Genomic DNA, 25,739 nt, shown 5'->3' on the forward strand with positions numbered 1-25,739 from the left:
ATCCATTGGGCCCAACTGACGCTGAGGGTGAACTCACCAGAGACAATACAGTGGGGAAGCACTGAGCAGACCCTGACTCATGAGTGCTGACGCTCCCATTCCTCATCAGAAGATTTCGACATGCACGGCAAAGTCAAAGACCTCTTAGACTTCTTTCGTTTGAGTGACTTACCCGTCAGCCCTGAGCAGTACGATCGCCGGGTGCGGCTCCACAGTCTTGGGACCTGCCAAGAGACTGGGATCTTTTGCGTCACTAGGTTGTTTGACATATGGTTGTGAGGAGCTTGAGGGACCGCTCACTCAGCGCCTTCGGGTGCATGGTGTGGCAGTCTTCGCAGGTTTTAGAGTTGAGGTCCCTCTCCAAGACAAGCCAAGTGTGGTTCTGTCACAGACATCTGCCTGTGACAGCACCACATGGTTTGGAACCAGCCAATTTCTCCGGGACATCCTGTCACACAATGAGAGAAATATCTACAAAAAGGGTTCGAAAAGTAAAGAAACAAGAATGTAAAAAACCGATTAGGGGTACCTCTTCACAGCTCAGCGCCATCTGACTCAGAAAGAAAAGAAATGGCGCTAGCACATCACGGTGGCATCGAAATATGTCGTATGCGGGTCATTTCCAGCATGGACGATGTTGATGCTGAGCCGAACGATGCCACTTACCAACACACAGGAGTACACCTCGAAAACCTCTGTATCCAGTCAGATGCAGATCCAGTCACTCTTTTCAAGATGGCCGACAGGTGAGGTGCTCCGGCTGTGAGCCTTTTTGGCTCTAGTCCCCTTGAATCTAGGCCCTCCTTTCACCTTTATACACACCAGGGGTTCTTCTGGACTGCGGTCCTTCGATTCTCCTATTCCCGCGATTGAATTTGAAACTTCTGAAGAACCGTGAATAATCTACCGACCACGGAGCCCTAGCAACATGGCCGATGCCCGGTGGAGCTGCCTAGGTAGCTATAGAGGAGATTGGCTGTGGATCACCTCCTCGTCATACCCTACCCAGCCGGACATTGGGCACAGTTTCCTCGTCTCTCCGCTGTGTCTCCTTCCTCCCTCACCCTCCGACGAATCACCGTTAATCTGCCGATGGCGGAGCAAATTCAGCGCGCCCATTACCCAGTGGAGATGCCTGGGTGGCTGGGGGGAGGATGGGTTGGGGATCACCTCTCCGGCCGTCTCCTGCCTTCCGGGCTTGATCGCAGTTGCTTGACCTCTTGCTTCGCCTTCGGAACAGCGACTGGGACGCGTGAATCAGGTATTCCCCGGCAGGGGTGCATCGGCGGGAGAACCGCGGCACTCCGGGCCGGTGCCCCGAACTTGTTTTCACTTTTTTTAGTATGAGGAGGCGTGCCCTCTTGGTCCCCGCTGCTGCCTCCCTTGTCCGGGGCTGCTGCCTTGGCGCCCGAGCTGACTTCCCCTAACATTTCGGTATGCTGAACGACTACACTGCTGCCCCTGTTGCTTAAAGTGTGTACACGCTGATGATCCGTTTGAGATTGGTGATCTCCAGCCCTCCTCCCTCCTTGATCCTGTGCCTGCCTTCTCCCGCATCCAGTCTTGCTCTATGGATTCAGCCCCCTTGTGGTTTTTTGGATGGGATTTTTGTGTATCCTGCCATTTTGTGATAATTCTATCGGTGCCCGTGACACGGGTCCTTCATCTTGGCGGCTTCAACTGATTCTCTTGCTGCTGGACTGCTCCCAGTGTTGCCTCACTGACCTTTACCTCAAGTCGACCCCCCCTTGGGTCTCCTTCACCCCTCTCATCTTGAACAGTCACTGTGACACTGGATGTGGTGATTGCTGGTCCCTAGCTGGTTTGTTTTGACTTTTTGGTTCCCCTGAAGTTCTTTCCCCCATGCCGGTCTGCCTGACCGATCGGCTTTTCAACCCATTTTTTACTTCTCCCCTCTACCTTCTATGCCCCATAGGATGTGTGTCTATGTTATGCTATACTCTAGGAACTCATGTTACTGTGTAACAGTGTTTTCTTCCCTATGTTATACTAGGCTCCAGTAACTGATGTAATTTGTAACTCGCTAATCTTCATGTAAAGTGCTCTGATACTTCTGGGTCTAGCCAATGATATAAAAAACTCTGCAAATAAACAAATAAAAATAAAGATGCCTGGGGAATATTCTGTGGTAAGGAATCTGCAGCTAGAAGTCTCTATCAAATATATTTCCGCAAGAATTTGGAGAGAAACATAGCTTAAACAATGATTCTTGGAACAAAGGATTGAATAAACACCTACAATTCATTGATGACCTATTCTTAGTATGGCAAAGCTCTAAGACAGATCTGCTGGTTAACACAGCAGTTCTCAGTTATAGTCATTCAGATACCACCATCATTTAGATGTTTACCTACTGTATGTAATGGGAAATGGGAAACCACACTATAAATCTAAAAATCTGTTATTCACTAAAATCTTCCACCCAAACAATACTGATTTCTCCACTCCTGTATTCACAAGTTTTGAGAATGAAATGCATTGTGTCTTATATGCAGGAAAATCCCATGGAAGAAACAAAGATGTTGGACAAATTCAAGGCTTGTGGATATTAATCAGAAATTCTGATGGAGTCAAAGAGGTCAGTGAGTGCACAAAGTAGACAATATTTATTATAGATGAGAAACAAAAAGAAACAACACACAAGCCCGGTCTTTGGAACTAAAAACACTATCTATGGTCACAAAATATAGGAGATAATTCAGAAACATTGCCCCCCATTAAAATAAACATTATTCTGAACCTCCTATGATGACTGATCAGAGTGACAAAAATATTAATGAATTTGATAGTAAGAAAACACAGGTTTAAAACATAGTCAAATGTCTCATACAAAACTGAAGAACAGCATGTACCTTTGTTTGAACCGAAATCACTGCTGCATCAGAATCAAGGGTGTACTCTTTTAAAATTGGTTGACAGGCACCCTCATCAAAATCAGAGAGTATGCAAACGTTCTAACTGTATCTAAATGTTTAAAAGCTCTTGAGGTAAATTATATCTGGGCAAGACTAGCAGCAAAACCAAGATCTATGTAGATGAGCATAAGATAAAAATAAGAGATAAGAATCAGATATCACCGTCAATTGCACACTGGGCGGACATCGGCCAAAATTTGGGCCAGCTGCATTTCTAGGTTCTTGAATTTTGATAAAGAAAAGGAAGGTAATCCTTCTGTCTGCCTCTCAGCAAGTGTAGGTAAGTAGGATCTGCTTTCATGGTCACCCCCACTTTATGGTAGTGTCATTATGTTTTTTTGACTAGTCCGACTGGGATCCTGCTCATCAGTACCCCAGTCTCTGTGCTTCTTCCCTAAATTGGACATGGTGAGTACCCAGGTACACTCCAGATTGGCTACTTATGTAACCTTGTAAGTCCCTAGTATATGGTACTAGGGTACCCAGGGCATAGGTAAACCAGGGGTCCTCCGTGGGCTGAAACATGTATTATGCCAGTAACCGGAGACCACTCTAATTGTGACTGCGCCCTGCCATTGCAACCTGTGTAAGCTGGTGCTAGCACCACTTACGACAGGTATAAGTTTCCTTATATCTAAGGTCACTAAACTTAAAACATATAAGTCACCCCTAAAGCAGGGAGCCCGGTTATAAGTGGGAGGCTGCCCCTGCATGAGCAGGACACCAGTACAACCTTCGAAGTCCATTCTCCCGGGTTGTAAGTGCATCAGCCATTAACATATATAAAGTGGCAATGCGTCATTATGCGATGGCTAGCTCTAAACTGGCTGTAAGGACTCCTGTCGTGTTTGGTATCAAACATGTTGAAATCATACCCCAACAGCATAAATGATATGGGAGGTATGATTCCATGCACTGTAAAGCACCTCTGGGAGCCCCTCAGTGCTCCCGTACCAGTCTTCTAGACCCAGACAACAACCTAGGGCTGCTGCTAATCAGAGACACAATTCAGCCCTCCTGCTGCAGAGCCAAACTTGAGCAGGGGAAGGAAAGACAATAGGTTTCCTGTCACAGAGAGGTGTGACCACTTCTCAGACAGGACGTATTGTAGTGGGACAGGGTGGGGGTGCTTGCCAGCACCACTAGACTGCTTTGAAGGGCACATTTGGTGCCCTCCTTGCATACTCCAGATGAAACAAGTTCAGTGAGCCGTTGGCTCCCGCTCTGGCGCGAAACTGGACAAAGGACATTGGAGTATCCTCTCCACTGTCTAGCCCCTCCTCTGGGAGGGACCACTGAATGGTCCCAACCCTTTCCGTAGTGTACTTAAGGGCTTACCTGTGGGTGGGTCCCTAGATTCGTCATGGGACAAGATTTAGATCAGAAACCACTTCAACTTTGACCATCTGAGCACTGTAGACTTTACAGGACTTTACTTTAGGAACCGAGACTGCAACTGGGAAGACTCCGGCTGCTCCTGGTTTTGTTAACCTGCCGGTCTTCTGAAACGTCTGTGCCTGTGCTCCATACAAGTTCTTCACAAGGCCTGTGGACATTCAACACACCAAAAGGAATCTCCCTTGGAGTGAAGAAGTCACTCCCCTGCATCTGCAGGCACCGCAACGAAGCTGACCGGTCTGCTGTTCCTGAGCTCCTACGGAGTCTGAAAGGTTCAGCAACACAGGTGGTGGTTCTGCAACTCCCTCGAGGCATGCGCTGTCTTTACTGCAAGTTTGAAGCCAATATCCCATGTTGGAACCACTGGAGCAGTACCCATGTGATCTGCGTCGACTTGCCCTTGCCACGGCTTGTTGACTCTCTCCTCCAGAGATCTTTGGGCTCCAAGAAGCTCCAGCCTCAAGCCTCTCCTGTAGCCAAGATTTTTGCCTGCACCACATCCTTTGGTGAGCTGCTCGAGGTACTCTTGCGACTCCTGTGCCTCTGACCTGTGGGTCCTCTCGAGGTCCTTCTTTGGCTCCAGTTGGCTCCTCTGCTTGCTCAGGACCTGCTTGTGGCGAGTCACTTGGACCTTGCTGGGCCCGACATTATACCTTCTTCGGTGACTACATTGGTTGCCGTTGCCACTGACCCCTTGGCTCTTGACACCCGACGTGGGACAGCTCGTGGACGGCTCCTGGGCTTCTACAGCATCTCCTGGTCCTCACAGCTGCAACATCAAGGGCACTGTCAACTCTCCTGCATCCCCGGCATCAGTGGGCATTCGTCTTCCATGATTCCTGGTCACTCCTGAGTGGCATAGACTCTGTCCCCTCTGCTTGCAGGTACCTCTCATCTTGAATCCACCTTTGGGTTCCACCAGACACTTTCACCTTCTTCCCCAGCAGCAGCTTTGCTATAAGTCCTCCATTGTGGTCTACGGCGGTTTCGGACGTCACGTTGCACCTAAGCATCCGCCTTCCCTGATGTAGGTATTCTGGTTCCTGGGGTATCCATGGGTGGGGTGACTCTCCAACCTTCCATCTCCCTCCTTCCATGGGGTGTCTTCAGGGTCTGCTGGCAAAGGTCCTTTTTCTTTAAAATGGCAACCACGACTTACCCATTGACTTCATTGAACACGTGGTCGTGTTCCCACTGTGCACATGGCCTCCGTGGGGTTCCTAGATATTCACCTTGGGTGGTTCCTTGGGTCCCCAGCTCTTCTACGTCTTCCGGGTCCATTTTGCCTTAAGTTGTGGTTAAGTTTCCAATATTTTAGTATATGATTTGGTCTCCCCCTGGAGACCACTGTGTGTTTGTGCTACTTAAGTGTTCTAGTTCCAAGGTATTATGTGTACTGTGATTATATCGCCGGGTAGGAGATATTGCATTAATAAATTCATATTTTTATAACTACACTGAGTGGTTCTTTTTCACTTAGCCTATATCATAAGATTAAGTACTGGTAAAACAAGCTACTTTACACTCCTTTTCCACAGCTGCCACTTAGAGCTTTCAAAGGTTGTCTAAGATGACTAAAATCACCATAAGGGTTTTCTGGATTAGTGCAGGGTGGTATAATTACATAAGTAAAACCAAAGGGGATCACCCCCTTTGGTATCGTTGTGTTCACCCTAAGTTGGCAGGGTATGTCCAGACGTGGGTCCCTTGCTCACTTTGCCACTGGATTCAAGCTAGCCTGACTGATGACGGCTGATTAGCCAGAAACCGGTCCCAGGATGCTTGTTTCCGGTCCAGGGAAGACATGGCTTGGCAGTTCGGGCTGGACTGTTCCCATTTGGCACAGGGTCATACTGATTTGCATATGGCCATGTCTGAACTGGGGTGGTGGAGTGAGCAAAAGAATGATGATGGATTAAACCCAGATCAGTTGACTGGGGGTGAGTGTTTGATTTGCTCAAACGCTCCGTCCATCATCAATCAATCAATCATATCATTTGTAAAGCGCACTACTCACCCGTGAGGGTCTCAATGCGCTGGGGTGGGGAATGCTGCTACTGCTTGAAAAGACAGGTCTTGAGGAGTGTTCTGAAGGTCAGCAGTTCTTGGGTCTGCCGTAGGTGGATGAGGAGGGTATTCCAGGTCTTAGCAGCGAGGTGGGAGAACGATCTGCCGCCAGATTGAGCTCTTCGGAAGCGGGGGACTGTGGTGAGGGTGGCGGAGCAGAGCTGGCGGGTGAGGGTGTAGAAGCGGAGTTGTCTGTTGAGGTACGTTGGCCCGGTGTTGTGGAGTGCCTTGTGTGCATGGGTGAGGAGCTTGAAGTTTATCCTCTTGTTGACCGGGTGCCAGTGCAGGTCTCTCAGGTGGGGTGTGATGTGGCTGCGGCAAGGGATGTCGAGGATCAGGCGTGCAGAGGCATTCTGGATGCGTTGAAGACGTCTCAGGAGTTTGGCCGAGGCTCCTGCGTAGAGGGCGTTTCTGTAGTCCAACCTGCTGCTGACGAGGGCCTGGGTGACTGTTCTTCTCATTTCAGTGGGGGTCCACTTGTAGATCCTGCAGAGCATGCAGAGGGTTTTGAAGCAGGAGGAGGAGACGGCGTTGACCTGTTTAGTCATGGAGAGGGTGGAGTCGAGGATGACCCCTAGGTTGCGTGCGTGGTCGGTGGGTGTTGGAGCGGTTCCCAGTGCGGTCGGCCACCAGGAGTCGTCCCAGGCTGAATGGGTGGATCCAAGGATGAGGACCTCCTCTTGTCCGAGTTCAGCATCAGTCGGCTGTTCCTCATCCATTCAGCGACAGACTTCATTTCTTTGTGAAAATTGGTTTTGGCGGTGTGGGGGTCCTTGGTGAGGGAGAGGATCAGCTGGGTGTCATCGGTGTAGGAGATGATGTTGAGGTCGTGCCGACAGGCGACGTGGGTGAGCGGTGCCATGTAGATGTTAAACAGAGTTGGGCTGAGGGATGAGCCCTGGAGTACGCCGCAGATGATCTTGGTGGCTTCGGAGCGGAAGGGGGGAAGGCGGACGCTCTGTGTTCTGCCGGAAAGGAAGGAGGTGGTTCAGTCCAAGGCCTCCGCTTGGATCCCGTCGCTGTGGAGGCGTGTTCGTAGTGTGTGGTGGCAGACCGGGTTGAAGGCAGCTGACAGGTCCAGGAGGATGAGGGCCCTCGTTTCTCTGTTGTCCAGCAGGGACTTGATGTCATCGGTGGCGGCGATGAAGACAGTCTTGGTGCTGTGGTTGCTGCGGAACCCGGACTGGGAAGGGTCCAGGAAGTTGTTCTCCTCGAGGTAGTGGGTCAGTTGTTCGTTGGCGGTCTTCTTGATGACCTTTGCCTGGAACGGGAGCAGGGAGATGGGCCGAAAGTTCTTGAGGTCGTTGGGGTCCGCCTTGGGTTTCTTGAGTAAGGTGTTGATCTCGGCGTGCTTCCAGCTCTCCGGGAAGGTTGCTGTCTCGAAGGAGGTGCTGATGACTTTCCGGAGATGAGGTGCAATGGCTATGCTGGCTTTGTTAAAGATGTGGTGTGGGCATAGGTCTGACGGTGATCCGGAGTGGATGGTGTTCATGATCTTGATGGTGTCAACCTTGTTGATGTGGGTCCAGAAGAACAGGCGGTTGGTGCGGATGTGGGGGCGGAGGTCTCAGTGGTTGTCGGGCGGTCGTGGCGTTGAAGCTGTCGTGGATGTCTGCGATCTTGCGGTAGAAGAAGGTGGCCAGCGAGTCGCACAGGTTTTGCGAGGGTGGGACGTCTTTGGTGTTGGAGCTGGGGTTGGAGAGTTCCTTCAAGATGTTGAAGAGCTCTCTGCTGTTGTGCGCATTGTTGTCTAGGCGGTCTTTGAAGGAGGCCCTTTTGGCGCATCTGGTGAGGTGATGGTGTCTGCGGGTGGCTTCTTGTGGGCTGCGTGGCTGTCCGGTGTTCGTTCACAGAACTAGATCTTCTCCAGCTTTCGGCAGGTTTGCTTGGAGGCCAAGAGGTCTTCAGTGAACCAGCTGGCTTTCTTGTTGGTGTGACTGTTGGAGGGTTTCTTGATCGGGGCGAGGGTGTTGGCACAGTCATTGATCCACTGTCTGAGGTTGCGAGCGGTGGTGTCGGGGTCGGTGGGTGGGCTCTGGGCGAAGGTGGTGGTTAGCTGGTCTTTGGTGGCTTTGCTCCAGCAGCAGCGAGGCATCTGTTTGGTGCGGTGGTGTGTGGTGGGTTTCTTGAAGATGAAGTGGATGCAGCAGTTTTTCGGTCCAGTAGAGTTCGGTGGTGTGGTTGAAGGAGACATGGGGGCTTGCGGAGAAGATGGGGTCAAGCGTGTGACCGGTGGAGTGGGTGGGTGTTGTGATGAGTTGTCTGAGTCCGAGATTGGCTAGGTTGTCGATCAGGGTGGTGGAGTTGGTGTCGTTGTTGTCCTCGAGGTGGAAGTTCAGGTCCCCGAGGAAGATGTAGTCCGTGGAGGCGAGGGTGTGTGTGCTGAAGAAGTCGGCGATGGAGTCGCTGAACTGTGGTCAGGATCCGGGGGGTCTGCAGATGAGGGTTTCTCTAAGGGTGGTGTTGGGGTCGGTGTGGCTCTGGAAGTGCAGGTGTTCGGCGGTGCTGAGGGTGTCATCAGTGTTGGTCGAGACTCTGAGAGTGTTCCCATGGACGATGGCGATTCCTCCTCCTGCTTCGTTGATGCGGTCCCTGCGGGTGATCTTGTAGCCTTCCAGGAAGGCTATGGCTATGGCTATGTCGGGTGCCGAGGCGGGGTTCAGCCAGGTCTCCGTTAGGAAGGCGACGTCTGAGGAGGTTGAGTCGAGTAGGTCCCAGAGTTCAACGGCGTGTTTGCGGGCGGAGCGGGTGTTGAGAACGATGCATCTCAGGTGGTTGGGTTCTTTCCTGGTCAGCAGCATGGTGGGTCGGATGCTTGTGAAGTTGCAGTTCCGGCAGGTGAAACTTCCGTGGGTGCGCTTCGGGGCCGCCAGGAAGCAGGTGTGTGATCGTCCGGTGTTGAGTGCGTGGAGGGTTCTGGCATTGTAGCGGTGTCGGGCATCATGGCGTTCGCGGGGTCCTGGCGCTGGGCGCAGTCCAGGCACGGACGGGCGCATACAGGCTTGCCTTAGGCGCGCCGAAGGCGCCACTGTGTGGCCTCCACATGAGGGGATGTGGGAGGGAGGAGCAGCTGGGAGGCGGAAGCGGGGCGGCGAATGGGATTGCAGGGGGCGGGGCCGCAGGGACGCAGCAGCGGGAAAAATGGGCGGGGCCACGGGAGAACTGGGCACAGGAAGGAAAAACAAGTTTAGGCAAGAAAACAAGTACAGGCACAGAGGAATAAAAACAAGTCTGGGCAAGAAAGCAAGTACAGGCACAGAGGAATAAAAACAAGTCTGGGCAAGAAAGCAAGTTAGTCACAGAGGAATAAAAACAAGTCTGGGCAAGAAAGCAAGTTAGGCACAGAGGAATAAAAACAAGTCTGGGAACAAAAGCAAGTTCAGGCACAGAGTAATAAAAACAAGTCTGGGCAAGAAAGCAAGTACAGGCATAGATGAATAAAAACAAGTCTGGGCAAAAAAGCAAGTAAGGCACAGGGGAAAAATACAAGAATAGGCAAAATCAATGCAGGCAGAGCCGTGCAGCAGCGAGGGGAGCGACCTGCTGCGACCTGTGGTATCGCATAATTACATAAGTGAGCACCTACATATACTAAGCAGCCTCCTACAGCAAGTTAGCATTTTATTAGAAACCTGGGAACTCTGTCTTTATAAATCTACTTGTGTGCTCGACTGTAAGTTTTGGTATTTTATTCTTAGACACATCAATATATGTTTATGGTGTGTGCTTCTTTCCTTTGTTTCCATTAAGCTATTTACATTTATACTACCAACTCTGGATGTATTTACAGGTTTACAGGTTTGTGTTTAGGTTAGTTTTATATCAACATTCAAAACCGTTAAGTTTTTTTCATATTTGCAGGTTTTCACTTAATGAAGCCCACTACTTCATCTGCAACCTCCCACTTTCTTGTTTTTTCCTTACTTTGTATCTTTATCACATCATAGTAGCTATATAGGACAGCGAAAACATTTCTGTATTCTCTTACTGGTTAAACATATTTATTTAAATACATACAATTTTCAGTTAGTGCCTTCCTTTTCAGTGACCAAGAGGATCTGTATAACATGTTTTCTCTTTCCTTGATCTGTGATGTTCCTCCTCAATATGCTTACTTTTTTCATATATATCCCCTTTTTTTCCACGCAGGATGTTACAGGATCATTTAGCAATTGTTTATCCAAAGCACTGGCAGTAAAATGCCTTTGCTCCCCATTTAAATATGGTTGAATTGGTCTATTCCTAATTGGTATATTTGACCTCCCTATGAGGCCCTAGTATATGCTGGGCAAAGTATATCCAAGGCCTGGAAGTTAATGCCTCAGCTGCACCTACTGTGCCATCACTAGTGGCAAAGCAAACACGGATGACTGTTGCAGTAAAAACCTCCTATCTAGGGAATGGGAGCAGCCAGAAAAAAATAAACCACTATTTTAACTAGTTAATAAAAATCCAATTCAATGGTGAAGTGGGATATGTAATACATATTAATGAAAGGTAACTTTTAGAAAGTTGCCATTTACCTGCCTGAACGGTCAGAAGGCTAATTAGCCTAACCCCCTGCCAGGTCTCAGGCTTTGCTCAGCTTTGAATAGGTGTGCAAAAAGGTGAGAAATACCTCCCAGGAGCAAACAATAGGCTTGAACTAAACAGAATATGCAGGGTGGGAGCTGTGCATGTGCTTTTTAGACACTATAGTGTCAAATACTGCTTGACAGGTATAGCTATATTTAACACTTAGTGCACACTTGAAAAGGAAAGTACAGGATGGCAAAACAATTCTTGTATGTCCTTTGCCTGGCTGCTATAGGACCCTGCTTTTTACCTACCAGTCTTCTGTGTCTGGGTTTGCTGTGGGTACAGCGCCTTCCTCAAACTGCCTGTCTCAAACTGCCTTTTAGTGTAAGATCTGGGAGGACACACAGATTACCATAGTACTTTCACTGTCTTGAAAATGCCCAGACACATGGCATTTTGAACCTGTGTACAGTAACGCAAACAGAAACTGCTGCAAAAGTGGGGGAACTATTGCCCAATTGTTCGGGGCGTGCTAAGTAGTCATTCCCATCCACTAGCTAGTGAAAGGCATAAATATGGCACCTCCAGGCAGCCACTTCAGAGCACTTTCTAGACCTGTGGAAGAACAGAAGAGGACTGGATATGCTGTCTGTGGCCCAAAAAGAACCCTGAAGGATTGGACCTGCTGCCTCTTGTACTTAGGACAAACAAGTTGACTCCAAGTGTCAGTTGGCTGCCCTCTTGTGTGGCTACAGGGAGAAATCAAGCTGCAAGAGGCCTTTTCCTGGAAGTACACTGTTGACCAGTGGCAACTGGACTTGAACTGGACCCTGCGGCTTGCCTCTGCCGACACCCTTTAAGTCTCTAATTGCCCCCCGTGAGGTCCTGGATGCATTAAAAGTGTACTTCTGTGATTGATTGGGGTTTAACAGACTAAGGGCATGATTTAGAGTTGGCAGATAGGGTACTCTGTTGCAACTGTGACTGTGTACCGCCTACCCACCCGAATTACATGTGGGTGGACCATAAGTATTTCAATGAGAAAGCCTACTCCGGCTCCATCGCTGACATACTCCTCCAATGACTAACAGAATACAGGCCATTGGAGGTTTATATCAGCCAGATTTCGAGTGGCCAGTGTTATATCTATTTTTTTTTGCTGTTCGCCACCTCCAAGTAAAACCTTGTGGTGAGGGACAATAAAAAAAATAATAATAACCCCCCTACACCATAGGAGACAACTATTAAAAGTTTGACAGGCAGCCTTCATGTTTGAATGAGCTGTTCACCAAACTTTTAACATATTGCCATGAACCTTCGTGATGGTGGTTCCTGCCAATGATTAGAGAAGTCTGAAGGACGGACCCTAACGGAGTACAAACCACAATTAAGTCAGGCCATAAGTTAGAAGGTAACATCTTTGACCAAGGTGAACCTCATTCATGTATCCGACCTGTGCTCCATCACAGTAAGCCTGAAATTCCACCTAGTTCCCAGTCTATAAGGACCATTGAATATGATTGGAGCTTTGTGCTATTGCTGTTAGTACGACTCAAAACTTTAAACAATCATAACTCTGTTTCCCCTTTTTGTTTTTGTTGTAATTAAGCTCTAGGTTTCTAGTCTGGGTTGGGGTTTTTATTACATTTTGACTTTATTGCTGTTTTGGTACAGCATAAATACTGTCCACATTGCCCCAAGTAAAACTTGTCTGCTCTGTGCCATAGCTACAACGGGGTTGGGGGTCATGATATTGAACAAGTTACTTACCTTCAGTAATGCATTATATGGTAGAAACTCTATCTAGCTACAACTTCCTTACCTTTGAACTTCCCAGCTGTCAGGCTGGATCCGGAAACCTTTGCTGAGCAATACCCCTTGCACGCGCAGTCAGGTGGCTCCATTCGGCTCCACGTGACATCATCGGCAACGTTGGTTATGATGTCGCAGGACCTATATAGGTGCCACCAAGGCACGCGTACATCAGTACTTTTCATGTTTTCCATGCCAGAAGCGCATAGCCATGAAGTAACTGACGTAGTCGGTACAAAACTGGGGCCCTGAAAAATAGAGTAACCCTAGTCCTACAAAATTAGTCCGCAAAGCGGGGAGGCATGGATGGAGCTGCAAGGAATCTGCAGCTAGATACAGTCTCTACCAGATAATGCATTACCAAAGGTATCTTGTTCTTCTTATAGATTTCTAGCTGCAGATTCCTTACCTTTGAATTAGATACTCAAGCCATACCATCCCGGCGGTGGACTGCGGACCAATCCCTTACACCAGGAAGTCCTGCAGGAACGAATGGGCAAAATGTCTGTCCCTGCGGATCTGAATGTCCAGGCAGTAGTGCTTGGCAAACGTGTGCAAGGAAGCCCGTTGGCGCCAGACAGATGTGGGATACCTCGAGCCAAGGCTGAAGTTGCAGCCTTTCCCCAAGTGGAATGAGCCCTTAATTCCTCAGGGGGCTGCTTCTTGGCCAGAGTATAGCAGATCTTAATGCAGAGAATGACCCAGCGAGAGATGGTCCTTTTCTGCACCGGCCGCTTCTTCTTAGCTCCCATGTACTCCATAAAGAGTTGCTCGTCCACCCGGAACTCTTTTGTGCAGGCAAGGTAGAACGACAATGCTCTTTTTGGGTCTAGTCGGTGGAGACGCTCCTTTTCCCTAGAGGGATCAGGGGGAGCAAAGAAGGTGGGCAGCGTGATAGATTGACCCAGAAGATGGAATGGGGTCACAACCTTAGGCAAGAATTATGCACGGGTGCGAAGCACCAGGTTGTCTGGAAAAGACATCATGTAGGGAGGTGTACAAGACAACACCTGCAACTCACTCACCCTCCAGGCAGATGCAATCGCCACTAAAAAGGATGTCTTGGAGGTAAGCAGCCTGAGGGGACAGTTGTGTAAAGGTTCAAAGGGAGCACAAGTAAGTAAGGACCAAATTAAGTTCTCACTGCGGCATAACAAAGGGCGTAGGCGGAAACAAGTGCGCCTTCACCTTTAAAAACCTATTTACAATTAGAGACTTGAAGAGAGAGCTTTTGTCAGGCAGCCGCAAAAGAGCAGACACAGCAAGAAGGATGGCCCTTGAGAGATCCCAAAGCAGACCCCTGTTGGGCAAGGATTAGGATGAATAGAAGAACAGTGGAAAGAGAAGCAGAAAGAGGGTCAATAGAACTTTCTGTACTATATAAAAAAATTCTGCTAACAGCAGATGTATACCGTCTTAGTGGAGGGCCGCCTAGCCACCAAAATAACGTTACATACTTCAGGGGGAAGGTCAAAAGTCGTTAACTGCAGCTGCTCAATTTCCGTGCATGGAGACGCAGAGTTGACGGATTCGGGTGGAGAACCCTCCCCTTCTGCAGAAGATCCTCCCGAAGACGCAGCCTGATCGGAGGATCGATGCTCATCTTCAGAAGCACTGAATACGAGAATTTCCTTGCCCAGTCTGGAGCCACAAGGATGACTTGGGCCCAGTCGCTTCTGATCTTCTTCAGAACCCTGGGCAGGAGTGGGATGGGCGGAAAGGCATACAGCAGGCCTAAGCTCCTCTCGCGCCTAAAGGCATCGCCGATCAATAGCCGCCTTGCAAACTCCAGCGTGCAGTGTTTTTTTCTGCTCACACTGTGCGTTCTCTTCAGAGGCGAAGAAATCTAACCAAGGTTCTCCCCACTGATGAAAGAGACCTTGCGCCACCTCCGACTGGAGATGCGATCCGCTAGGCATCGACAGCTGAGTTAATCTGCCCTGGTGTTCAGAGAACCTGCCAGGTGTTGAACCACCAGGGTTATGCCCTGATGTTCCAGCCATGTCCAGAGATGCAGGGCCTCTGGACAAAGGGTCCGCGAGCCGACTCCGCCCTGCTTGTTGCAGTACCACATGGTGGTGGTGTTGTCCGTGAACACCTGCACTAACTTCCCCTTAACAGAGGGAAGAAATGCCTTCAATGCCTACCGAATCACTTGAAGCTCCAACAAATTGATGTGGAGCCCAACTCAGCCGGAGACCTGATCTCCACTTCTCCCAGATGGCCACCCCATCCCAGAAGTGACGCATCTGTCACGAATGTGAGCTATGGCTGGGGAAGGGAGAGGGGTCTCCCACTGACCCAATCGCGGTTTGTCAACCACCACTGCAGATCTCTTGCAGTTCCTTCCAAGACCTGGACCACGTCAGTGAGATTTCTTCAATGCTGTGCCCGTTTGAACTTCAGGTTCCACTGCATAGCCCGCATACACCACCTGGCATGCTTTACTAACAGGATGAATGTGGCCATGAGGCCCAACAGCCTCAGTCAGTCTCACCAAAATCCAGGATAGAGGCTGAAATATCGGAATCATAACCTGAATATCCTGGACTCACTGCTTGGGAGGATAGGCCCGAAACTGCACTGTGTCCAGAACAGCTCCGATGAAAGGCAGCATCTGAGAAGGAGTCAGGTGTGACTTTGGCGAATGTAGGAAGTTCGCCGTAGTCTGAAGGTGGGAGACGACAGCCTGGGGCGAGGACGCTTTCAATAGCCAGCCGTCAAGGTAGGGGAAGACTGATACCTCTAACCTGCGCAGATGACCTGAGACCCCCGCCATCACCTTGATGAGCACTCAAGGGTAACTGGAAAGGCCGAAGTGGAGCAGGGTAAACAAAGTGCTTGTGACCTACCTTGAACCGCAGGTAACGCCTGTGGCCTAGCAGGATGGGGATGTGGAAATACCCATCCTTCAGGTCCAAAGTAGTCTTTTTGGTCTAGGGCAGACAAGAACTAAGCTAGAGAGAACTCCTGCTTGAGGAAGAGACTGACAGTCCGAAGATCTAAAATGGGCCGCAACCCTTTGTTCTTCTTAGGAATCAGAAAGTAGCATTCACTGCCTACTTCTGTAACCAGAACCCTTTCTATAGCTCCCTTGGCCAAGAGAGCTGTAACTTCCTCCTGGAGAAATTTCAGATGATCCTCCATCAGCCGTTCCGGATTTGGCAGAATGGGAGGAGGAAAAGAAAGGAAAGGCAGAGAATAGCCCTCCTGAATGATCCACAAGACCCACTTGTCCGATTTTGAGGGCCTCCAGTGGGGGAGATGATGATGGATTCTCCCACCAACTGGAGTGGTGTGCTCCTGCAGATTCAGACTAGGAGTGCTTGGAGGCTGCGGCTGCCGAGGGCAGGGTGGCCGACTACCTTGGACTTCCATTGCTAGGTCAGAATGAACTGCGCCCACGGCCCAACACGGCTTGGGAAACCTGCTCAGTGGATGGGATAGGACTGACGTGGCTGGAAACCCCTTCCGTTGCCACAAAAGGGCGAAAATGTAGACTAGCCACGAGGAGTAGAAGAGAGGCTCAAGGATCTGGCCGTACCTTGAGAGTCCTTGAACCTCATTGGGCCAAATCTGCCTTTTCCCCAAAAAGACGGGTTCCATCATAGGGCATGTCCATCAAATTGGCCTGGACATCGCACAAGAAACCAATTGTCCTAAACCAGGCGTGGCACCTCAAGGCCACTGTTGTGGAAATCGATCTGCCCAGTGAATCCATCATATCAAGGGCACACCATATGGTGAATTTTGCCGCATCTCTCCTGTCCTTACCTGCTTGGGAGAGCACAGCCCAGGCCTCCTCCGGGACTTGTAGCAGCAATTACGCAACTGTCTTCCAAAGGGAGTGGGATAAACGGCCCAATAAGTATTTACCGACCACAATGCCAGGACGGAGGAAGAAAACATCTTCTTTCCAAATGAATCCAGCCTCTTGGATTCCCTATCCAGAGGGGCAGAAGGAAACGCGCCCTGGTATGTAGAGGCCTGCACCACCAAACTTTCTGGGGTAGGGTGGTGCTGAGGAACTTTGGGTTACTCGGCACTGGGTGATGGCGGTGTGCAATTGTCCTATTCACAGGAGCCCCTGTGCTAGGCTTAGACCACATGCCCAGAAGGACATCGGTCAATGCTTCGTTAAAGGGCAAAAGGGATTCGGAGGTGGAAGCCCCAGGCTGAAGCACTTCAGTCAGAAGATTACTCCTGAAATGAAGGGGGGCAGCTCTAGTCCGAGGACCGCAGCTACTCCTTTTAACCACCATGGCATAGGATGCCCCCTCCTCCGTTGCCACAGTTGGTGGAGAGAGCATGCCAGTATCTATAGAGGTGCCCAGTCCACTTGCTTCTCCAAGTTCCCCATACCAGTCCAACTGTTCTGCAGGGTCAACCTTGTGTTCCAAAGGGTCCATAGACCCCTCATTCCTCTCCCGAGCCGAACACATTTTTTAAGTGCTCAGATGACAACATAGAACCCCTGGGTTCAATCAGCACCGGAATCGGCGTTGAGCGACACTTTTCCGACTCCATGTCGTCCGGGATATGGATGTGGCTGGTGCCACCCGTGGGCACTGGAGGCACCGACGTCCGGAACAACGCAGGGGGAGACCGTGATGGCATGACCAGCGTCAACCTGGATCAGGTCCTCGAGGTCCCACTGGCACAGTCTCCAGAGCAGACAGTGTCGAATCCGATGGAGCCCCTTTCGACTCTGCTCGGCCTGAAGGCTCAACAGAGGGTTGGGCCTGCTCAAATATGCAGTGCATGGCCTCGTAAAATTCTTGAATTTTAGCGGGGTCACTCCGGCTCCCAGAAAGGGAGGGAGGAGCAAAGTCTACCCTGGCTCCGACTTCGCAGGACCGTGCCTAGAGCATCAGTGGTCCTTACCTCTGTTATCGACGGATGACAGCCAAGGTTTGGAATTTTTCTTCTTCTTGTGCCTCTTCCCCGAGTGTCCCGAAGACCCTGAGTGGAAGGAAGAGGACTCTAGTCTCCAAGAGCGGCCCTGCGACCTTCTCTTCTTCAATTGGGCCCATGATCTCCACGACGTCTCGCTGGACAGTGTCAACTGCCGGGTTGCAAGGAGCTTCATAGCCCGCTCCCACAAGGCCTTCGGAGCCAACGCCCAGCAATCCGAGTAGGATTTTGAATCATGATCGCACTCGAGACACCAGAGGCAGACAAGGTGGGGGTCGGTAACCGACATCATGTGTTGACAGACACTGCATGGCTTGAACCCTGTCTTCATCTAAGACCTCCTCACACACTTTTGAATTCGACAAAAAGTTAAGAAAAGCCTGTCAAAAAGTGACAGAGGGGTAGCTCTTTCTGCACCGGCGCTTAACTGGCACGGAAAGAAAAGAATTGACATCCGTGTGCCTGGGTGGCGCCTATATAGGTACTGTGACTTCATAACTGATGCCACGTGGAGCCGAATGGAGTCACCCGAAGTTGCATGCAAGGGGTAAGGCTCAGCAAAAGTTTCCGGGTTCATCCTGATGCCTGGGAAATTCAAAAGAAAAGAATCTGCAGCTAGAAGTCTCAGATTTTATGACATGGGGGTTCACCCTGACAAGGATTGTGGATATTTCTTGAAGTGAGTAGTCATCCACCCCCAATAATAATCCAATTTCTTATACTAAGGCTGGTGAGTTTTATTGCCTAGGAAGAGGAGTCAAAATGTAGAGGCTTGTGTTCAAACATCCTAAATTAATTCTGCAGAATACAACAAACGTATTAACCCCTTCCATGCTCGTGACGGAACATTTCCGTCATGAGTCACGGTTGGGCTGTGCTGATGACGGAATGGTTCCGTCACAACCACGCCCGCGATTGGAATGTCCAGCACAGGGCTGGAACTCCTGCCCCACGGAAGCGGTTAACAAAGATGACATTTTCCATAAAGAACATCACAAAGCAATACTAATTATAGCATTAGAAATATAATGCACAGCCTGTGCAATTTACCTGTACTCATTCCGAGACAAGCACTCATAAAGTTCCACAGCAGAAAACTTGAAGTCTGCAACATGAATCTGAAAAAGACACCACTGTTGAGTGCAGTTTAAAACTGAATAACAAAACCAAGAAAGCATTAGCCTGTACGAAGGCAACAGCTTAAGTATGCAGCTAACTGGTACTCAGCAACATAATGCAATACAGTTTTAATTATGAAGCACTATACTGAATACAGTAAATATCATCAAGTACACTCTGTGAGGACATATGGAGGATGCATTGGACAGCTGGAAAATAAGTGTGACTTTAGCCTGGAACTAACAGCCACTTGGTCCTAAAGGAAATGTTTTTTTGAGTGGACACTATACCTGAAAATGCATTAACGTTAATGCAAAGTGGCCAATGACATCACATTTGAACCTCAGTACTTTGTTATTTATTTCTATTTTATTTTTTATTTCATGTGTTTATTATTCAATACAAAACTGTATATGTATATTGTAGTAAAATGGATTCTGACCCATTTAACACCCTGGATGTTTTGCTTTTGAACTACTATGTTTATTTGTTTTTTTTTGTAAACAAACTTAATTCATATTTTCAATCACTTGAGTTATTACACTTCAATTACATATTATATTCAGGCATATACTGCTTAATATACGGCAAATTCGCAGTCTGTCCAACCCCGGTCTAAACCTCAACGCCGACTTCTTCATGAGTGTTGTCCATACAGCGTGATTGTCTATGCCATTACTCCCTTCAATTCTATCCTGGACGTCAAGTCCATGTTGCTCTGGGCTTGTTCATAGTCTTTCCTCCTCACACCTTATAAAGCAACTAACAAAAAACAACAACTCCCTCCCTTCCCTCCTCCCCCCATAGGTTCTCCCTCCTCCCTCCCGTCAGACATGTCGCTCCCCTCCCTTATCCCCTATGTCACACAGCATGCACATCGTCGTCAGTCGGATTCTTGAGCAGGTCCAACATCGCTATCCAGGCCCTAGCCGCTTCCAGCAATTTGTAATTATTGGTTCTCCGAGCCTTTTGTAATTGGAAGATCCCCTCATAATCCGCCCACTTTATAAATTCCCGCAGCCATCGCGCTGCATTAGGTATAGTGACCGCTTTCCAATGGCTAGTAATCTCTCTTTTAGCTAGGACTAATCCCAAGTCTATGAATTTACTGGTGAGCTTATTATAGGCAGTGTGGGGAAACCAGTGTAGCAGACAACCACCTGGGGTCAGCTGTATATCCCTATCCGATCCGTTACCTCTTTCAGTCTGGTCATGACCTCCTCCCAAAACCTGTGTAACAGTGGACATTCCCAGAGCATGTGGAGAAATGCGGCATTTTCCAGTTTGCACCACGGACAGGCAGTACGGGATCCAAAAAACTCATTAATTTTGAGAGGAGTGAGGTACGCTCGATGGAACACGTAAAATTGTATTCGTTAAAATCTCGCGTTCCGGGAACATTTCCATGCCCGTTCCATCAACATCTCCCACAGCTTTTCTTCTATAGGTGTCCCCAGATCCGCTTCCCATTTAATGCGCAGCCCCTCTAAAGGAGTTCTGGACCCCTGCATGATTCTCTTATATAGACAGGTGACTGCCTTGACCTTCCCCGCTGAACTGACCACGTACTGACAAGGTAGAAACGTCTGCGGCTCCTCCACCCCTTTCTTCCAGTGTTTACGAATGGCTGCCATCAATGCCACATGTAAGCGAAAGTCTTGTCTGGGTATTTCATATCTTTCCATGAGATCTAGAAAGGGTATGAGGATACCATCTTCATAGAGGTCCCCGATATCCCCGGGTCTTCCCAGCCTCGCAACCTTTGCCAATCCCCTCCATGTGGTAACACCTCACAGAGCCATAACGGTATCTCAGGTGTGTGCGGGGGCTCCACCTTAATTCTCCAGCATTGACGCACCACCCATAAATCTCTCGGCACCTCTCTTTCACGTAACGGCAGCTGGAGAAGAGTCCGAGCGAGCTGGTGAAGGCCCAGGTGCATATCCCTCTGGTTCTCCTCTGCCCTCAGCTTCCCCGCCATCCACCATGAGTACGATTGAAATTGGGTCGCGTGATAATATGCCTCAAAATCAGGAGCTGCGAACCCTCCCTTCTGCCTAGGGCGCATCATAGTGTTCAGCGCCACTCTACGCCTCCCTGAGCCCCACAAAAAACCCGTAGCCATGGTATTTAGTTGGGCAAAATATTTTCCAGGGACCCAAAGTGGCAGCGCTCCAAAATAGTAAAGTAGACGAGGCAGGGTCACCATCTTTAGCAACGCCACTCTCCCCGCTACTGACAAAGGCAGGGTTCCCCAAAAATCAAAATTACTCCTGTTGGCTCTCAATGCACGTCCCACGTTGCCTTCGAATAAGACAGAAGGCTCATGATAAATTCAGACTCCCAATTAAGGCAAGCAGCTGCTTTCCCATCTCACATCCAGTCCAGCTGGCGGGTCAACTCTACCCCCATGTACCAGGAAAAGGCACGTTTTGTTCCAGTTAACTTTGAGCCCCGCCACCTGCCCCATTCTAGCCAGCAATTCTCGGGCGCCCTGTAACTCCTCAGTAGCATTGACGAGAAACATTAAAAGGCCGTCTTCATAGAGAGTAATGAAGTGTGCCTGACCCATCCCATCTAATCCCGTGTAACACCGCCCGACCGGGCATGGACAGCTAATGGTTCTATAGCCCGGGCGAACAAGAGGGGAGACAGTGGGCATCCCTGTCTCGTCCCCCTGCCCACATTGCAGGCTTCAGAAATCACGTCCCCATTGGAACCCTGGCTGTCGAGAGGTTATACAGAATCTTCGTTCAGACCACAAACCCCTCACCCAGGCCAAATGCCCTCAAGACCCTAAACAGATATGGCCACTCCAAATTATTGAAGGCCTTTTCAATGTCAATCGATAGTACGCACGCCTCTCCCCCCTCATCCAAAGAGCCATGTACTAGTTGGCACAGCCTTCGTATATTCTTGGCCGTATTCCGAGAAGGAATAAACCCAGCCTGGTCCTCGTGCACAAGTGTCGTCATGTGAGCCATCAGTCGACTGGCCAGAACACTACTCAAGATCTTATAATCGAGATTAAGCATCGTGAGAGGGCGGTAGGCTGTGTGGTCCCACACCAGTTTGTCCGGCTTGAGGGGTACAATTACTGCTTCCCTTGTTGAGCTAGGCAGGTAGCCATCTTGCTTTGATCTACTGTAGAGGGTTAACAGCGGGGGGCCAACTCTGACGGTAACCCATTAGTGCCCGGGGTTTTGTTCCTGGCCATGCGCTTTATGGCTCCCCTGATCTCTCCCAACTCCACAGGCCGACCCAAGTTCTCTGCATCCTCCGCCTCAATCTGCAGCAGTTCAATGTCTAGGAAACCTCCCTCCTCCAGAACTCCTGGATCTAGCCTACTTTGATATAGTGTAGTGTAGTATTCCAGAAACTGTGTGGGGAGCGGAGGATGAGAGCGATCCAGGTCTATGTCAGTGATGCAATTGAAATCTCCCCGCCGGAGTATAGGGCCTGTCAATACCATTGCCAATTTCTGCGATAACTGTGCCAAGAAAGTAGGTTGTTCAATATTAGGAGCATATTTGCTTTTTAACGCAATATCCCGGCCATCAAGCCGCCCTGCTACCACCGTGAATCGGCCTTCGGTATCGATAATCTGCCTAACACATTGAAATGGCACCCCCGATCGCACATACACCAAGGTGCCTCTTGCATAGGCCGAATATGTGGTGTGAAATACCTGCCCCCTCCAATGATGCTTTAGCGCCGCCCCTTCTGACTTCGTCAAGTGGGTTTCTTGTAGCAGTGCAATTTGCACCCCTCTCCGCACCAGGTAGGCATGTATTTTGAGTCGCCGGCCCATAGTGTGCATCCCCCCGTACATTCCAGGACATAATTTTGATTCCTACGGAGGTACCCATGGCTCCAAGTCTAGATCCTGACCCTAAATGGCCCCCATAGCGACATGTCTGACCCCCCCCATCCGCCCCTAACTTAAAACTTTACCCAACTCCCATTCCCCAGGACAGGTACACAAGAACAGGCCCCCATCCAAACAAAGATATTCATACAAAGAACCAAAGAAAGAAGGTGCTGTATAACTTGCATCCGATGGCCCCAGAGCCCCCGCCCCCGTTATAACTAAAGCACCCATCGGGCCCGCATCGCTTGTAGGTTCTCCCTGCAGCACATCAGTCAGGTCCTTATGTCCCAGTGTCACTTCTGGTAGCTTATCTTGTGCCTCCTACCCCCTGCAGGCTGTTCACCAAATAACCCATCTGCTGTCTGTGAGGTAACATCCGAATGTTCATTTTCAGAAAGTCCCAGCACACTGCTCGATCCCGAGCTCTCCACCCCAGCTCTCTCATTATCTGTGCCAGTGCTAGTCGGACTGACTGCACCTTGACTATTGTCCGCCACTGCCCGCACTGCTCGGTCACGTTCCTGTTGACGTTCAGCAGGGGGGATGGGTCTCTGCAACGGTGATGAATCGGACAACCGAGCCCGAGGAGAAGCGGATCTTGATGAACGTGTTCCAGCGTTGCCCCGGAATTCCAACCAGTCCCATGCAGCCTGTGGGGTGAGAAAGAAGTGCACATCTGAGTCTGCAGTCACCCTGAGGCGGGCTGGGAACAGCATGGCATAAGAGAGATGCAGCTGGCGCAACTTTCGCTTGACTGCCATGAAAGAGGCCCTCTGTCGCTGCACCTCCCGAGTGTAATCCGGGAAGTTTATCACCTTACTATTCCCCATCTGTAGGTTCTGGTGTTCCCGGGCTCTAGGCAATATGAAGTCTCGATCTCTGTAATGCAGTAGCCTCACCACCAAAGGGCGGGCGAAGATCCAGGTTTCGGCGCACGAGCCGGGACCCTGTGTGCACGTTCCAACGCATAAAAGGATGATAAGCCCTCTGGTGCCACCTCCGTTTTCAGCCAGGTTTCCAAAAACTGAACCGTGTCAGACCCCTCCTCGTGCTCCGGAACTCCTACGATATGGAGGTTATTTCGCCTTGAGCGCCCCTCATCTCCAGCACTTTGACCCTATTCACCACTTCTTTCAGCGAGGCTCAAAGATTGGCTACCGTGTCCGGTACATCTTTCATGTTAGTTTCGTTGGTCGCCACTCTCTCTTAGAGTTTTCGATGATCATCTTTCAATAGGGTCAGATCCGAGCCAACGGCAGCCATCCTCGCCTCCAGCGAATCGACAATGGCCTGCATAATATCTCCTAATGACGAGTCTCCGGTTTGTCCAGGCCCTCGCCCCCCAGCGGCAGTGTCATCATTCGTATGTTGCTCTGTCTCCTCCATCCGCAGGACCTCAAAACCCTTTTTTCTGGACACTCTGCCCATCTTGAAGACTGCGGGCAACAGAAGCTAACAATATAAAGAGGGTTTACGAGCCTCCCCCTCTCCAGCTAGGCGGCGTAGTATCTGTACTCCTACCAAGGTAGTGCCACCCAGTCCTCGCCAGAGACCCGTTGGGCCGCTGGTCTCTCCTCACAGTTTCTCCAAGTGGATACCCCCAGAGTCTCAAGTTGACTGGGAGCAGGCCCTCCCAGAGCAACCACCCCCGACGTTATATAGGAACAGCACTGTTAAAAGCCAGACTCGTCCTCTCTGCGTGCAGACAGGTCTCCTTGCTTGCCCCAGTGGTGCGGTGCCTGCTCGGTCACACCATCAGGACGCTCCCATGCGTCTGGAGTTGTTGTCCCCTCCGCCCTTGCAGCAGTCCGACCCAGGTCTCCACTCTTCAAGGCACTGGGCCTCCACACTACCAGCAGTGCGAACCTCAACGCAGGCATCCACACCTAAGCATTAGTCCGCACCCCCGCTTATCAAACGGTCCAAGGGAGCTCAAATTCTGTTTGCGCAGTGTCTACCAGCAGCCCCCGACGCGGTGTCACTCAACACTCATTGGGCCCTACCGGTTCCCAGGCGCTCTCTCCTCAGTGTCCTCAGTGAAATCTCAGGCAGCGCCAGGCCATCTAGCGTCACTCATCAGTCCCCAGGTCTTTCGGGCGTTTTGCGCTCCCACCTCCCTGCAGGGCTTAGGGGTACACAGTCCTCCGTAGCGTCTCTCACCTGGTCAACCCTCCGCTCCTCACTGATAATGCCACCGGGTGCCGCCCGCTTAGCTGCACAGTTCAGCAATCACCTCAATTCAGCACTGTTGGGCCTGTACAGAGCTAGTCGCAAATGCGGGCTGCCTCACCCCAGCGTGGATGATGTCCCACTCGCCGCCATTTTGAGTCCAGGCAATCACAGCCGGCTAGCCAGGAATCGTGCAACCTCTCACGTTGCTTGCAGCTGCAGTCAAACGCCCATGTAAAGCGCTTCCACCTCCCAGACAATAGCGCATTCAGGCAGTAACAGTCCCGGGGCACTCACTGTCTGCAGCCGCCGGTCTCTCCGTCTGGTGTCAGCTCTGCTGTGCGGGCCGCCATTTTGAGTCATGCTCAGGCATGCTCCAGCATGAGGGAAAACCTCATTTTTCTCCGCCCTCCGTCCTTGCCGGCGCTCCCAACTCGTCGCCAGGCAGGGACCAGCTGTTACGCAATTTATTGCCGTAGTGGGGCCTCTGATTAAGCCGCAATATCAATGACTTCAGAGGGCGGCCGCGGAGGAGCTCCGAGGACCGCTTCTGCTCACATCGAAGCTCAAGCCACGCCCCCCCTTTTGAACTAATATGTTATTGAACTTTTACGGTAGGTATAAATAACTGAACCTCACTCACTGTAACCTCACTCACTGTAAACTCAGTTAAAATGGATTTAGTGCTCACAGCCTTTTAAAAAAAGGTCCTTTGCTGTGAAGCTGGGGCACAGAGTCTCTGGGTTGGCTGTACGTGAACATATGTGCAGGTAGAGTGGAAGTACTGTCCAGCTCAACCTGGAATCTGCGGGTAGCCTATCTTAGAAGGGACACTTCTGTGATTGGTGCAGACCTGGAATAGGACTTATAATGGGAGTAGGCGTTCATAATGTAAATCAACTGAGAGTGTGTGCTTAGTTTATGACTGCCAGGTC

At 50.2% G+C, this 25,739-nt stretch overlaps 1 protein-coding gene across 7 annotated transcripts in view; it reads right to left on the reverse strand.

Annotated features, from left to right (window-relative positions):
- SWT1 (SWT1 RNA endoribonuclease homolog) overlaps positions 1-25,739 on the reverse strand; it is a 1,000,634-nt gene that overhangs the window by 50,115 nt on the left and 924,780 nt on the right. For all 7 annotated transcript variants that reach the window (XM_078642786.1, XM_078642831.1, XM_078642776.1 and 4 more), the window contains one exon: positions 18,696-18,763. In XM_078642786.1, coding sequence (XP_078498912.1) covers positions 18,696-18,763 — 68 coding nt within the window. The remainder of the gene's footprint in view (positions 1-18,695; positions 18,764-25,739) is intronic.

Source organism: Lissotriton helveticus, chromosome 1_1 (genome assembly GCF_964261635.1).
Source record: "Lissotriton helveticus chromosome 1_1, aLisHel1.1, whole genome shotgun sequence".
NCBI lineage: Eukaryota > Metazoa > Chordata > Amphibia > Caudata > Salamandridae > Lissotriton > Lissotriton helveticus.